The sequence below is a fragment of the Phalaenopsis equestris genome, unplaced genomic scaffold (genome assembly GCF_001263595.1).
Source record: "Phalaenopsis equestris unplaced genomic scaffold, ASM126359v1 Scaffold220266, whole genome shotgun sequence".
NCBI lineage: Eukaryota > Viridiplantae > Streptophyta > Magnoliopsida > Asparagales > Orchidaceae > Phalaenopsis > Phalaenopsis equestris.
This window is the reverse complement of record NW_018238562.1, coordinates 189,805-204,477: the sequence shown is the minus strand read 5'-3', so window position 1 is coordinate 204,477 and position 14,673 is coordinate 189,805. Positions and strand designations below refer to the sequence as shown.

The 14,673-nt window shown below is 30.7% G+C and overlaps 1 protein-coding gene across 3 annotated transcripts in view; it reads right to left on the bottom strand.

Annotated features, from left to right (window-relative positions):
- The window catches only part of LOC110037489, a 75,648-nt gene that overhangs the window by 31,625 nt on the left and 29,350 nt on the right, over nt 1-14,673 (bottom strand). For all 3 annotated transcript variants that reach the window (XM_020742144.1, XM_020742146.1, XM_020742145.1), the window contains exons 9-10: nt 1,780-1,836; nt 1,527-1,686 (exon numbers count right to left, since the gene is read on the bottom strand). In XM_020742144.1, the coding sequence (XP_020597803.1) occupies nt 1,527-1,686; nt 1,780-1,836 (217 nt within the window). The remainder of the gene's footprint in view (nt 1-1,526; nt 1,687-1,779; nt 1,837-14,673) is intronic.

Below are 14,673 nucleotides of genomic sequence, written 5' to 3'. Positions count from 1 at the left end.
ATTGGATTTTATCAAGCATAGATTGAATTTAATAAGCCATGTACGGCCCAAATCAAGATCAGATGGATTTAAACTACACCAGACTTGGCTCGGTATGAGATCTTCAAACAATATTCTGTCGCTTTCTACATATGATGAAAAATAAAGTGATGCTCAAACCTCCTCGATGTGTAATAACATCAAGCGAATTTTACATATTTAGCACACAATTTTTATGTATTTGCCTATCTCACACCTAAACTTTCATATTTATTTATATAGCACTTTGGTGCTTTAAACCAATACATGAAAATGTGCATTTCACCTAAAAATAATAATATTGCTATTTTTTATGCGATGTTAAAGATTTAAGTCTGTATATAAATATGAAAGTTTAGGCGTGAGATATGTAAATACATGAAAATTTTGCTATGCACATAAATGCCCCTAAAATCAAACTATAAAAATTTATGAAGACAAAAATAAAAATGATTAGAACTAGAGCATAAATAAGATTTACTAGAACTCAACAAGCAAGCCAATATAAAATAATGGCATGCCCTTCCCATGTTTCTTCCTACAACTTCCATTAAATTCGGTTATCCATGTTGAATTTGAACATATGGATGAATGTGTTCAATTGTTTGGGGAAACAAGTGTGATATAGAGTCGCAGAACGAGCCAAGATTACAAAGGCCAAGTGAATGAGCTTTTCTTATGGAGATATTTACTGTCATGCTTCGAAAAAAAAAAACATTTGATATAATAAAAAATGGTGTTTGCACCAGGTTGTGTTATCTTCGGTTCAACTCCAGACAATCTCTTAATGGTTGAACTACAATCAAACCCAACCACTACTTGTTAATAAGAAATAGGGAAATTTACATACATAACACAATTCTTATGAATTTACATATCTCACACCTACACTTTCATATGTACATACATAGCATTTTGGCACTTTAAACTTAAGCATGAAAAGATGTATTTCACTTTTTAAAAAAATTTAAAAATTGTAATAATACTATTTTCTATGTGATATTAAAATTTGAGTGATAGGTGTGTAAATATGAAAGTTTAAGTGTGGGATACGTAAATACATAATAATTGTGTGTTGTGTACGCAAATACCTCTAAGAAAGCTCCACATTCGAACCAATAAGAGGACATAGATCGGGTTTAAGGAATTGTTGAGAACAAAATTAATACTCCTGCAAGCCAAAAACCAAGGCCAACTTGTCAAGTAAGCTCACTTTTCTTGCCTAAGTTCTCATATCCCTCCATGCCAGGTTAAGTAAGGGAAAGGATATAGTTTTTCATAGAAGAGTTCTACCCTGCGTTGTTAATGGTAATAGATGATAATGAGGATAGAACTTTGATGCTTAAGAATATTTTTTACTAAAGCTAATCTATTAAGATCTTTCTTCATAGTTTTTGGAAACAAAGAATGGTATTTCGCAGGTCATATTTTCACTAGAACTACCAGTTCAGGCAATTCTTCTCATAGTAATTCTCCAATCAAAACGGATCACAGTTTCTACCACATACCTGTTGATTCATCCAAGGCCTCTTCCCAATCTTGAGGCAGAGATAACGAAGCAGTAGTCTGCTGAGCCCTAACATATTCACTAGGAAGCTCCCATTGGCTTTCTCCAGTTTTCTCGTGATAGAAGTATGGCGTACCAGTTTCGGGGGCTTTTGCTTCAACCTAAGTGGATAAAAAACATAACTCAGCAATCACCTGTGAATGTTTCAGAATTCATAATTGCATGGAAAGCATATTTCATAGAGTTACACATACCCAGCCAGGAGGCAATGTCAGCACAATTTTGCTAACAGCAGGCTGATCTTCAAATTTCTGTAATTAAACAATATGAACTTTATTTTAAATAGTGAAAAAAGATTATACTGACAACCCATATAAAAAAGTACAAAATACCACACAATCCTATGTATTTATATATCTAACACCTAAACTTTGATTTTTTACATTTATAACAATCAAGACTTTCATATCACATAAAAAATACCACTCTTACTAACTTTTAAAAAGTAAAAGACATCTTTTATAACATAAGTAAACTGGTGAAAATGTAAAAATTAAAGCTTAGGTGTTAGGAATGTCAATACAAAGAAATTGTGTGGTGTGTAAATCTTCCTATATTAAAAAATTAACCCATCATCATTATCATCTGTTGGATGTTGTTTCCATTTCCCAATCCTTGAATGGAAAGACAAGCTCAAGGGCCTACATATGGCTGGTGAGATCCCTCCTTATTTCAGGAATTATGGGGGCCATTTCCTTTATTTTCATACAAAAAGTTATCAACTATATTCAATATTTTTTGAAAAAAAAAATGTGCTGTATTATTTAGATTTCCTTTATTGTTAAGATACTCTTATGTCTTCCCTATTTTTCTACATTGTAAGCCTCCATAAATTGGGCCTATCTTCAGCCGATGAAGGTATGTAGCATTCTTTTGTTCCACTTAATGATCTTCTATCTAACATCACCATCAACTTTATCCCAACCATTGTAGTCAGATTTAGAAGTTCTCATTCTGTAGTCATTCCTTATTGATGTTGCATGAGACGTTAACACTATTTACACAAATATTTTTCAAAATTATGAGCTATGTTGCATAACGTATCTCTTATCCATCCAAATCTTTTCACATTACTCTCTAATATTATTGATTTATCCTCTACCCTTTCCTTGTACATGCTAAAGACCTCCTATTTATGTGTTAGTATATTATTCATCATCTCTCTCATGCTCTTGACTTGACCAAACCTACATCTTTTCATACCCATTGACCACTCAATTTAGCTTTGCCTAACACTTAGATTTAAATTAATATAGCTAGAATATATATAGTTCTAAAAAATTATTCTTTCAATCTACCTGAATTTTACATAAGCATACAGTACTATGTACTCCTCACAAATTTCTTGATTTTAATCACTCAACATTTCCAAAAGTTATATCCTCATCAATTTCCTCATTCTTCTAAATAATGCCTAATGCTTAAGAGGGTAGCACATAAAATTCATTTCCTAAAATTTATAGTTCTCTATAAATTTTGTTCCATCAATTATAAAAACAAATTTAATATCTGAAAATAATGCAATAAAAAGGACTAATTATTGCAACATAAAAATAAGAATTTTATTTTATGCCAAAAATAATAATAATGGTGGTGATTTTGTGATAATAAACTAAAAGAAAGTATAAAGAATATACACACATAAAGTATAAAGAAGGCACACATGCGCACATGCACATATACATACATAAATACATATACACATGCATGCATGCATGTATACATGCAATCTACTAATATGGCATGCATGAGAAGAAAAGGTCTAAAACAACAACAAGTCTTTATCCCACTAAGTGGGATTGGCTACATGAAAGCTTTTTCTCCATTATCCTATTAAGTGTCATATTTTCATTTAATTTTAATAAATTAAAATCATTATTTAAAATATGACCATGTCTTTCTAGATCTACCACTGTCTTTCTTAACATAAGTTGAATCTAAAACATCTACTCTCCTAACCGGGTGATTAGATGGTCGACGTTTAATGTGACCAAACAATCTAAGACGACTCTCTCTAATTTTATCCACCACTGGAGCTAAACCAACTCTATCATAGATATATTCATTTTGCATTTTGACTCGTTGTCTCTATCTAAGTGTCAAGCCACTCATACACCTAAGCATTCTCATCTCGACAACACTTAACTTTGTTTTATGCTTCTATTTTAAATGTCAGCATTCTGCACCATAAAGCATTGCAGATCTCGCCACCATCTTATATATGTTTAGCCAGCTTATCCAAATAATCAACTTATCCTCATAAGCTGCTCATCAGCAACTGATCTGGATAAGTTAATTAGTTGTTTGGTTTATGCGTTTGAAAAAAATTAATTTACAGTTGTTTCTGAATAAATAATCATTCTGCCCCTAATTCAAATAAGCTGGCTACATTTATATATCCATCATCTAAAGTTTAATATTTATATGTTTAATATTTTGATAAAAATAATTATACAAGAAAATATGTATTCTTAAAAATATCAAGAAGGGTTAGGTCTGTTGAAAATATAATAAATATAAAATGAATATAATATTAAAATAATATATTATTTGAAATATTTTGAAGTTGTTTAATTTAATTTAAAATAAAAGTGGTAATTTTAATTGATATTAAAGGCTTGAATGCTATGCATGTCAATATGAAATTCCAAAATTTAAAAAAAAAATAGTTTCCTCGATATTTTCGTTTCTCGGTCTTCAGCCGAAAAGAACAAACGAGCCATAAATCCAATCTCTCTTCCCCACCTCTGGCCGCTCCCAGTAACTCCGATGATCCCTCGTCGGAGATGGAAGACATCGGCGACCCGTTTCTCGAGCTCATATCCCCTTCTCTTGAGGTTCGACGGCGAGGCACTGGAGCAATCATCGCCTAGCTCAGAAGAAGCGGCGGACAAGTTTATAGAAGAATAGTTGGACGAGCTATTTAAGAAAGAAGAAAATCGGCCTCTTCTTTATCGACTCGACAAGGCCTCCCGCCGCGTGGAGAGAACCAGAGCTGCTCTCACCAAGTTCGAGAAGCAAAAAGTCGAAGCCCTTTTCAGTAAGCAGCTCGTTTTCCGGATCCAAAGCTAGGGCTAGTACGCGGGATCGAGAAAGGGATCGAGGGCTCGACGGGTGGAAGACATTGGTCGTGGAAGACGTGGGTCGCTGAGTCAATCCTGCGGCCCCCACGTATTAAGGAATTAATAACGGCATTTCACCTTAATTTTTCCAAATGCACGAACCAAAAGGCAAGGAGTCTTTTTCAAAACGCCGCCCGCACTTATAAGCTGCCCCAAATGGCCCCATAATTTTCCTTTCAGTCTAAGCGGTAATTTTTTATCACACAATAGGCCCGATGCATTCTTCCACTTCAGCCAACCGACTTGAAATCTAAAAATAACATCCACATCTATATCACCATTACTTTGAACAATAAACCCGCTATATCTAAAATGTTCACACCTTTTAATGATTTGATCACTCATAGTTACAATTATGCTACTAGAGCTACTAGGACTAAAACTACATTCCATGTATTCGGCTTTAGTTCTACTCAAACGAAGGTCTTTAGTCTCTAATGTAGACTTCCACAATTCAAGTTTTTCCTAAACTTTTTCTCGAGTCTTATCCACAATAAGGATATCATCAAAGAAAAGCATAAACCAAGGTACATCCTTCTGTAAATGTCCAGTAAGAGCATCCATAACTAAAGCAAAAGATATGAGCTTAAAGCCAATCCTTGATGTAATCCAACTGAAATAGGAAAATATTGGGTCAATCTTCCTTCTATAAGAACACAAATATAAGCTCTGGTATACATATATTTAATGACTTGAATATAAAGCATATCAATATCTTTCCTTTCTAGAACTCTCCAAAGGATTCACTTAGAACTTTATCGTATGTTTTTTCTAAATCAATAAAAAATCATAAGCAGATACTACTTATTCCCTCTGTACTTCTCCATCAAACCTCTCAATAAATGTATAGCATTTATAGTAGACCTGCCCAACATAAATCCAAACATATTATGAGAAATCTTTGTAATACCTTCTTAATGTAAGTTCAATTACCCTCTCCAATAATTTTAAATTATGACACATCAACTTAAACATCAACTTAATTCCTCTGTATCTGTAATTTGCACACTCTCGTGCATCCCCTTTATTCTAAAAAATGGGGACCAAAATACTTTTCCTCCACTCATCGGGCATCTTCTTAGTTTTTAAAATAATATTCGAGAGTTTAATAAGCCAACAAACTCCCAAATCTCCAAAATATTTCCATACATCAATTGGGATATCATCAGATCCTACTGATTTTCCTCCCTTTATTTTTTTCTAAACCTTCCTCAACTTCTTATTTACTAATGTAATGATAAAAATAAGATATTTTATCATTTAATGTAGATTCTTGATGTAACTTATTATTTTTCCAATCTAATTATTCCACAACTATTCTAAGTACTGCTCATTTCTTCTTTTGAATATTCTTCTTGCAGACCTTTTTTTCATGAAGGTTTGCGAAAAGAATATTCAAAAGGAGAAATGAGCAGTATTTAGAATAGTTGTGGAATGATAGATTGGAAAAATAAAAGGTTACATCAAGAATATACATTAAATTCATATCTTCTATTACTTATCATAAATGCGCAAATCTTAAAAAATAAAAAATGAGACACTTGAGTAATCGTATATGATAGATGATCAGAATATAGAACCTCAATGTGTATTATTTTTCTAATTACACTCTAATGAAATGAGACTAGATTTAAAGAATACGTAAGTTGGAAAAAGAAAATGAAGATTTAGAAGAAAAGGAGAGCACGAATTATTTGATCAAGAAAATAATTAGGAGCATAAAAGAAAACTAATATTATAACACATCAATAATAGGATATGTTATAGAACTTAGAATTGGGCCAAAGTAACAAAAAAAAAATCGTTTATATGTGTAAATAGTGAAGTGAAGATGGATGTAGGGTAAACCTATGAAGAGCACGGCGTGAAATGATCATATTAGAAAGAATGCAGGAGTACATCAATTAATGATAATATTATACGAAAATTGAATTAAATTCATGTGCAGCTAAGAGGTAAAGGCTGCATATATAAAATGCAAAAAGTAGAACTGATTTGTAAGAAGCAGAAAGAAAATTAATAAAAAAGACAATAAAAATGGTAGAATTTGTGCAAAAATAATTAGTGATACTAGAGTTGAAACGAAAGCATAAAATCAACAGGAACAAAATGAGAACGATCCCATGGAACCAAAACTAAATAGTTGGTAATATGCTTATGATGATGATAATGATGATAAATATCATGGAAATGTTAATCTCTGTATGTAGAAGATATGGAATCCCCACATTGGAAACTAAAATCTGGATCTATCTAAAAATATGTAAATAGCTTGCATTCTTAGCTTAGTTATACCCAGAATGCATAAATTTGTCTATTCTCCTTCCTTCTTGGCAACTACAAAATCTGGAATATCATATTTGGTTCGAAATATAAGAAAGATTGGACCCTTCCTTTCATTGCATCCTCCAAATATAAATAATGCATATTTACGGTCGTCCAAAATACAAGAAATTACAAAGGTGGAGACAGGTTTTCTCTACGGGACATCAAAGCAAGTTGGGATCTATATTCATAAGATTTATGCATGTATCCCCTGCCCCTAGGGAGAACATTTGATCATCATTTTCCCCTCTATTAATTCTAAAGCGTTTGTTCATCATTTGTGCATTATTACCAATTCGAATTATCCAAATTCATTGCTGATTTCTCCAAGCCCTCTATTGTTGGTCTACATTCTAAAATATTTCTCCTCTATTAGTCTAAATTTCAGCCAAAATTTTTTATTCAGTTAGAGATTCCCTATTTTTTTCATTGTTTGAGATGTTAGAGACATTAAAATAATCAAATGAGTAATTCCACAATCATCACAAAAATTGTTTAGAATTAATCCATCAGTGAACTTAGATTGCCGTTTGAACAAAAACTATCCAAAACGACCACAAATTGTGAAAACATTTTTAAAAGTTGGAGAGAAGCTAGGCCATCTAATTGGAACGGGTTCAAATCTAAAGAATCCAAAATTCAACAATTGGATAAAAAAGCCTCCATGATTATGAGATGGTTGTGGAACTCAACGCAGCATTGATGTTCCTCACTATTGCTTTGAAGATCTACCAAGCCATTCATCAAACTTACTCTGAAAAGCAAAATGTTGAATTCATTTATGAAGTTAATGCAAGGATATCAGCAAAAAAATCAGATACTCATTATATCATAGAACATTATAATTTAATGATAGTTCCTGACTTGAAGTAACCACCATCAAAACATTAAAATGAAGGAAAATTATGATGCTATAATGTGCAATTGCTTTAATGCTCAATAAGTTTGTGAAAAAGAAGGGAACTTTAGAATTCATGGCCTAAATGTTAAATCCGATCAAGTATGAATACTGATACTATGAAAAGACACATATGCCTTGAACCAAGAATGGAAGAGTAAGAAACACTTTATAGAAGGTTAAATCATGATTTCAACTAAGCTCAGAGATGATGGCAACAGTTGAAAAGTTATACATAACAAATTAGGGGATACCAAGTATTAAATCAATAAGGAATCTAGTTTACTTACTGCAAAAATGTGTATCATTCGAAAGAGATAAGATTTAAACTCTAGGAAACGCGTATGTTCTTAGTCAAAATGGAAAATTTTATGGACAACAAAGTAAACCAACCTCACTCATTAAACCCAATACCCATGTAGACAGTGACCTAAAGAAGAAAACATAAATAAACTCAGAAAATCTCAACTCCTTAACCATATTAGTGATACATGTTCATTTGACTCAATTTAACATAAACATAATTTTTCTTGTGCTTTTAATGCCTTAAATCTTTCCTTACCAACTCCTGGATTATAGATAAAGCAGCTACTGATCATTTTAAATGGTGTATGATTAGATTCAATACTTATAATTGATGCCCTAGTAATAAGAAAAACATAGTTAATGATGGTTCCTTTTTTTTTTTTGGAAAGAGCAGCGGTGACTCCCTACGCGTTAATATCAAAAGAAAGTACAGGGAAGGGGAGGGGGGGAGGATCCCCATCTAAGAAAACCAAAAAATACATATGACACACCCCCAGGGGTTCCTCTCCCCACATTACAACTCACACAAAAAATTGTCCAAAAAAATACAGGTATACCCAGAAACCCATATAACCAAAAATAAGTAACCCTTGATAATGCTGATGCAGAACTACTCTTTTGTGAAGACGTCTTTTGTACATGTTTTCTATAGTTGATGATGGTTCATTTACGACTGCAACATCCCATAAAAGAAACAATGAGTTGATTGTACCATCTGGGATGAAATACAAGAAGAACGATTGAGCTAGCTTGGAAGAAATATAGGTTATATTATCTTGAGAATTTGAGTACTACCAAAGAACATTAGCCATCCTTTCTTACTAACCAAAACTCCCCCTAATTCAACAGCATTTTGGTTTACCATCTTCATCTAGAACACCTTTCCATTGATCTGCTTAAAATAAATTCAAGGCTTTTTAATAAAAACGTTTTAAGAATTTTGTTGTGATAGTTGCATTTTTTCCAAACATCATCGCATGCCTTATTCAACAAATAATACTGGATCTTCTAAACGTTTCTCCCCAACAGACATTGACTAATAGGAGTCCATTTAAAGAATTTAACATTTCAAATGTAAAATGCTATATCCTTTAGCAAATGGTTACTCTAAAATTACGTAGTTTTCCAGATGAAAAAAACAAAACCTAATATATTTTCCATCAGTCATGAAAGGATAAGCATCAAATTTGAAGCTTCTATTAAAGAAATTATGCATAGATCTTCTTACATGGATATACCCAATGAAAAGAAATTTGTTAAACAAAAAATGGATATTTACTCAAATATTGGGCATTATTGTTTAAAAATAATGTCTAAAGTATTTTGGGAGAGATCTTTCTAACAGCTACATAAAAAATCATTCATGTGAAATATAGGCTATTAGTCATGTGCTTAAAGAATTTCATTCATATTTTAATAAATCTGAGAAAAATGCCACTTAAAAAACTTTATTTCTCTTGAGCACATGTTCATACTCACAATGGAATCGAAGGGCACTAAAATATGTTAATATGATACTCAAACACCGAAAAAGGGTAAAAATATATTCATCTGATTAATAAGAATATTTTTAATTTTCATATATGTGTACTTTATAAAAATGAACCCTAATTTTAGGGTTCTTATATTCAAGGGAGATCACTACAACTACATCAAAGGAAGACGTTGAACTCTTTTCTCTAGGTGACATTCCCACCAAAATTCAACTAAATGTTAAACCTAAATTCATCCTTGAAGTTACTCCTGAATCATAAAATCATTCCTGATTCAAAAGGAATATGAGCCAGAAGTCATCACTTCACTTCAACTATACTAAAAGAGATGTTCCATTTCAATATCTAAACAAATTCAATTGTCCAGCCTCAATATCGAACTCATTTTTAGGTTTCTTATGTTCAGGGGAGATCACTACAACTACATCAAAGGAAGAGATTGAACTCTTTTCTCTAAAAGGCATTCCCACCAAAATTCAACTAACCGTTAAACCTAAATTCATCCTTGAAATTACTCCTGAATAATGAAACCATTCCAGATTAAAAAAGGGAATATGAACCAAAAGTCATCACTTCACTCCAACTATACTAAAAGAGAGGTTCCATTTCAATATCTGAACGAATTCAACCGTCCAACCCCAATATCTAACTCATTAATTCTACAACAAATTTTAATATTACTCATGTTGATGATATAGCAGTAAATCGACTTGGTTAAGTCCTGAAATAAACTTGCATATTACTGTAAAAAAAAAAAATGTTTGTATGCAAAATCCTATCTCACTGTGTCACAAAACCTAAAAAAGCTTCCTTGCTAATACTGACTCCATTGGTATTCCTCAAACCGCACAAAAATTACTTAAGAATGATAACTAGGAACAAACCATGAGAGAAAGAATATGATGCATAATAAGAAGGCAGTAATAAAAATTAGATATTTGTAACCAAGAAGCAAATTTATCAGTTTAAAAAGATTTTAAAATACCTTTCAAGTAGAGTCATCATTATGCAAAAAGCTAGTCATCGTGATACAAATATGAAAAAAAACTGGTGCGCATTATCCTCAACATCCATTTTTTAATATAATATTGTCATAAATTATGAAAGATTTTTTATTTTAGAAATTGTTATGCTGCAAGAATCCTTTTAGAAATAATTTATTATCATCATGATTATAACATAAATTTGAAAAAAGACAACTTCATATGTATTGATTAAATATAAAAGTTATTTTTTAAAATATATTTCATCAACACCATTAATTAAAGATGGAGCAGTCAAGGAAGACATTGATTATCATATAAAAAAACTTATTGGATTTAATCACGTTTAAATGAGGGGTGAATGAAATCTTAGGCAAGAAACCAAGTGAATCCTCCCCCTCTCCATCTTCTACTTGGTTTCTAATGCAAAGAAAAAAGTTTTGGACATTTTATAATCAAAGATGCCTTCAATTAAGTAAGATGCACACTCATTCTAAAGATCTTTAAACTTTTCTCATCCATAAAATTAAGCAATAATGTGTATTTAAGTGCTTATAAATATAGAGTGAATTATACTAAAATATTGTTTTTTGTTGAAATAATGTAAGATGTTTCTTTTATGCAATGAAAGTGAGGTTTGTGGCTTTCTGCTATAGAGTTCTTTGAGGAGTTCAAAAAGAAATACAATTTATTTTTTCTATACTATTATGCTATTTTGAATGCAAATAATCTTCTCTATTAATATTATCTTTATGTTGTCATGGGTAACTCACTCTCCACCTACATCATTTGATATTAGAATTAAAAACCTAAATATCTATTGCATGTGAAGTAAAATTTGGTGGACTATACTTATCTTTGCTTTGTTTACCTAAATAGTTGTTCTTCCAAATTCCACCTAATGGTTCTTTTCTTTTCAAATTTTCAAACTTCTATTGCCATCAATCCTACAAAGAGTTAAAAGCTTAGTGGCAATCTTATGTTAATTCTTAGATGTGTGTCAATCCACTTACAAAAAAATAAGGAAATGTATTTGTCTTTCTTGTACAAACCATGAGAGAAAGAATATGATGCATAATAAGAAGGCAGTAATAAAAATTAGATATTTGTAACCAAGAAGCAAATTTATCAGTTTAAAAAGATTTTAAAATACCTTTCAAGTAGAGCCATCATTATGCAAAAAGCTAGTCATCGTGATACAAATATGAAAAAAAACTGGTGCGCATTATCCTCAACATCCATTTTTTAATATAATATTGTCATAAATTATGAAAGATTTTTTATTTTAGAAATTGTTATGCTGCAAGAATCCTTTTAGAAATAATTTATTATCATCATGATTATAACATAAATTTGAAAAAAGACAACTTCATATGTATTGATTAAATATAAAAGTTATTTTTTAAAATATATTTCATCAACACCATTAATTAAAGATGGAGCAGTCAAGGAAGACATTGATTATCATATAAAAAAACTTATTGGATTTAATCACGTTTAAATGAGGGGTGAATGAAATCTTAGGCAAGAAACCAAGTGAATCCTCCCCCTCTCCATCTTCTACTTGGTTTCTAATGCAAAGAAAAAAGTTTTGGACATTTTATAATCAAAGATGCCTTCAATTAAGTAAGATGCACACTCATTCTAAAGATCTTTAAACTTTTCTCATCCATAAAATTAAGCAATAATGTGTATTTAAGTGCTTATAAATATAGAGTGAATTATACTAAAATATTGTTTTTTGTTGAAATAATGTAAGATGTTTCTTTTATGCAATGAAAGTGAGGTTTGTGGCTTTCTGCTATAGAGTTCTTTGAGGAGTTCAAAAAGAAATACAATTTATTTTTTCTATACTATTATGCTATTTTGAATGCAAATAATCTTCTCTATTAATATTATCTTTATGTTGTCATGGGTAACTCACTCTCCACCTACATCATTTGATATTAGAATTAAAAACCTAAATATCTATTGCATGTGAAGTAAAATTTGGTGGACTATACTTATCTTTGCTTTGTTTACCTAAATAGTTGTTCTTCCAAATTCCACCTAATGGTTCTTTTCTTTTCAAATTTTCAAACTTCTATTGCCATCAATCCTACAAAGAGTTAAAAGCTTAGTGGCAATCTTATGTTAATTCTTAGATGTGTGTCAATCCACTTACAAAAAAATAAGGAAATGTATTTGTCTTTCTTGTAATGTATTTAGAGTTTCCCTTTGTTTTTCTTTTTTTCTTTTTTTTTTTTTTGTTCAATCATGCAATAAGTTTAGAACTTGAAAGCTATTTAGTTTTTTTTTTTTTTTTACAAGTGTCAACCCTAATAGAAAAATTGATTGGAATGAATAACCTGAATTCTTTGTGTTTAATTAAGGGTAGTTATCTTACTTTGCTTCCAATTTATTTATTTACTTGCCTTTGCTTTCATAGTTATTTTTTATTTTATTTCATTTTAGGGTTTTTTTTTCTTTTATCAAATAAACAATGATATGTCAACATTCAAAATGTATTTTAACTCTAAGAAAAGAGTTACTTGAAGTATGGTGAAATATAATTCAAAATAAAAAAGTTGTGGTAAAAATTAAATATTTATAGGCATGAAGCAAATTTAGCAATTTGATAAGATTTTGAAGTATCTTTCAAGCAACATTCAACGTGTTGATTATCATGATGCATGTACATTTGCTCAGCGTTCACTTTTGGAAATGATACAAGTATCATTACTTTATAAGAAAATTTCCTGTTTTAAAATTTGTTATACCACCATCAAGATGTAAAATTGTGTAAGTGGGTGTTGAGACATTTTTCATCAGGCAAACATAAACAAGATATTTTGATACATGAGCCCAAAAAATCAATAACATGCACAAAGCAAAAAGTGTTAAACTAACATTGAGAACTTACTTTCAGCATTGTGTTATAGATATTATTACTGTATTCAGTTGTATCAAATTTGTTGTCAACTCCATTATAACTATTGTAATTATGCCTTATCACTGTGAGAGATATTATAACTACATTGATTTAATGTAATGGATCTCATTTTGATTGTATAGATTCTACGTATAGACATGATGCATTTCATTATGACGTGTTAATGATGTGTTATAGCTACTAAAGTATATCGTATTTAAAATTTGTAAAAGCCTGATTTAAATCATGTATAGCTATGTTTAAACCAATCTTCAAATCAAAGCACATGGCTGAAATGGGTTCGAGCAATGTTCAAACATGGCTCAAGTTATCTCACCAATGAACTCAACCTTAATTGAAGCTTGTTCAAACGTTTTTTAAACCAATTTAGGTCACAGCAGACCATGGTTTAAAATTACATGAAATGAAACGAACCTTAATTTCTGCCTTACTGCTTTCTTGAAAATTTCACATGAGACTTGCCTCACCGAGCGCTAAATAAAATATTCCTTAACAAAATAATACACAACTGAGGATAAAATTGAAGTTATAAGCATCAACGTAATAATTATTTTAAAATTTAATAATATTCTTATTAATTTTTATTGATTGGATAAGAGAATTTAAATTAAAGATGATGAGGAATAAGAGAACATGGACACAAGTGAGGATGAGATGGAAGAAAAAATAATTCATAATGTCGGTGATTCTAATGAAGGCCTATAAAGTAATGAGAAGGCGACATTTGAATTTAAAAATTTTAAACTTAATGGCTTGTTATGTTCTTATTTTGAAGGATGACAATAGAAGTGTGTCAACCTTAATTTAATTATTATGTTATTATGTATTACTTTGATGTATATATAATCCTCCTTATTTAATAAGCTGATGTTTAGATGTTAACATATAATTTTTAATTTTGCACAATTTGTTACTTTATCTTCTCTTAGAATGCTAATATATTATTTTTAATGTATTAATAGGTTAGGATGTTAGTATGTTCTTTCTTAGTAATAGTTTGAACCTAGTAAAATACTTCGCACTTCTCAC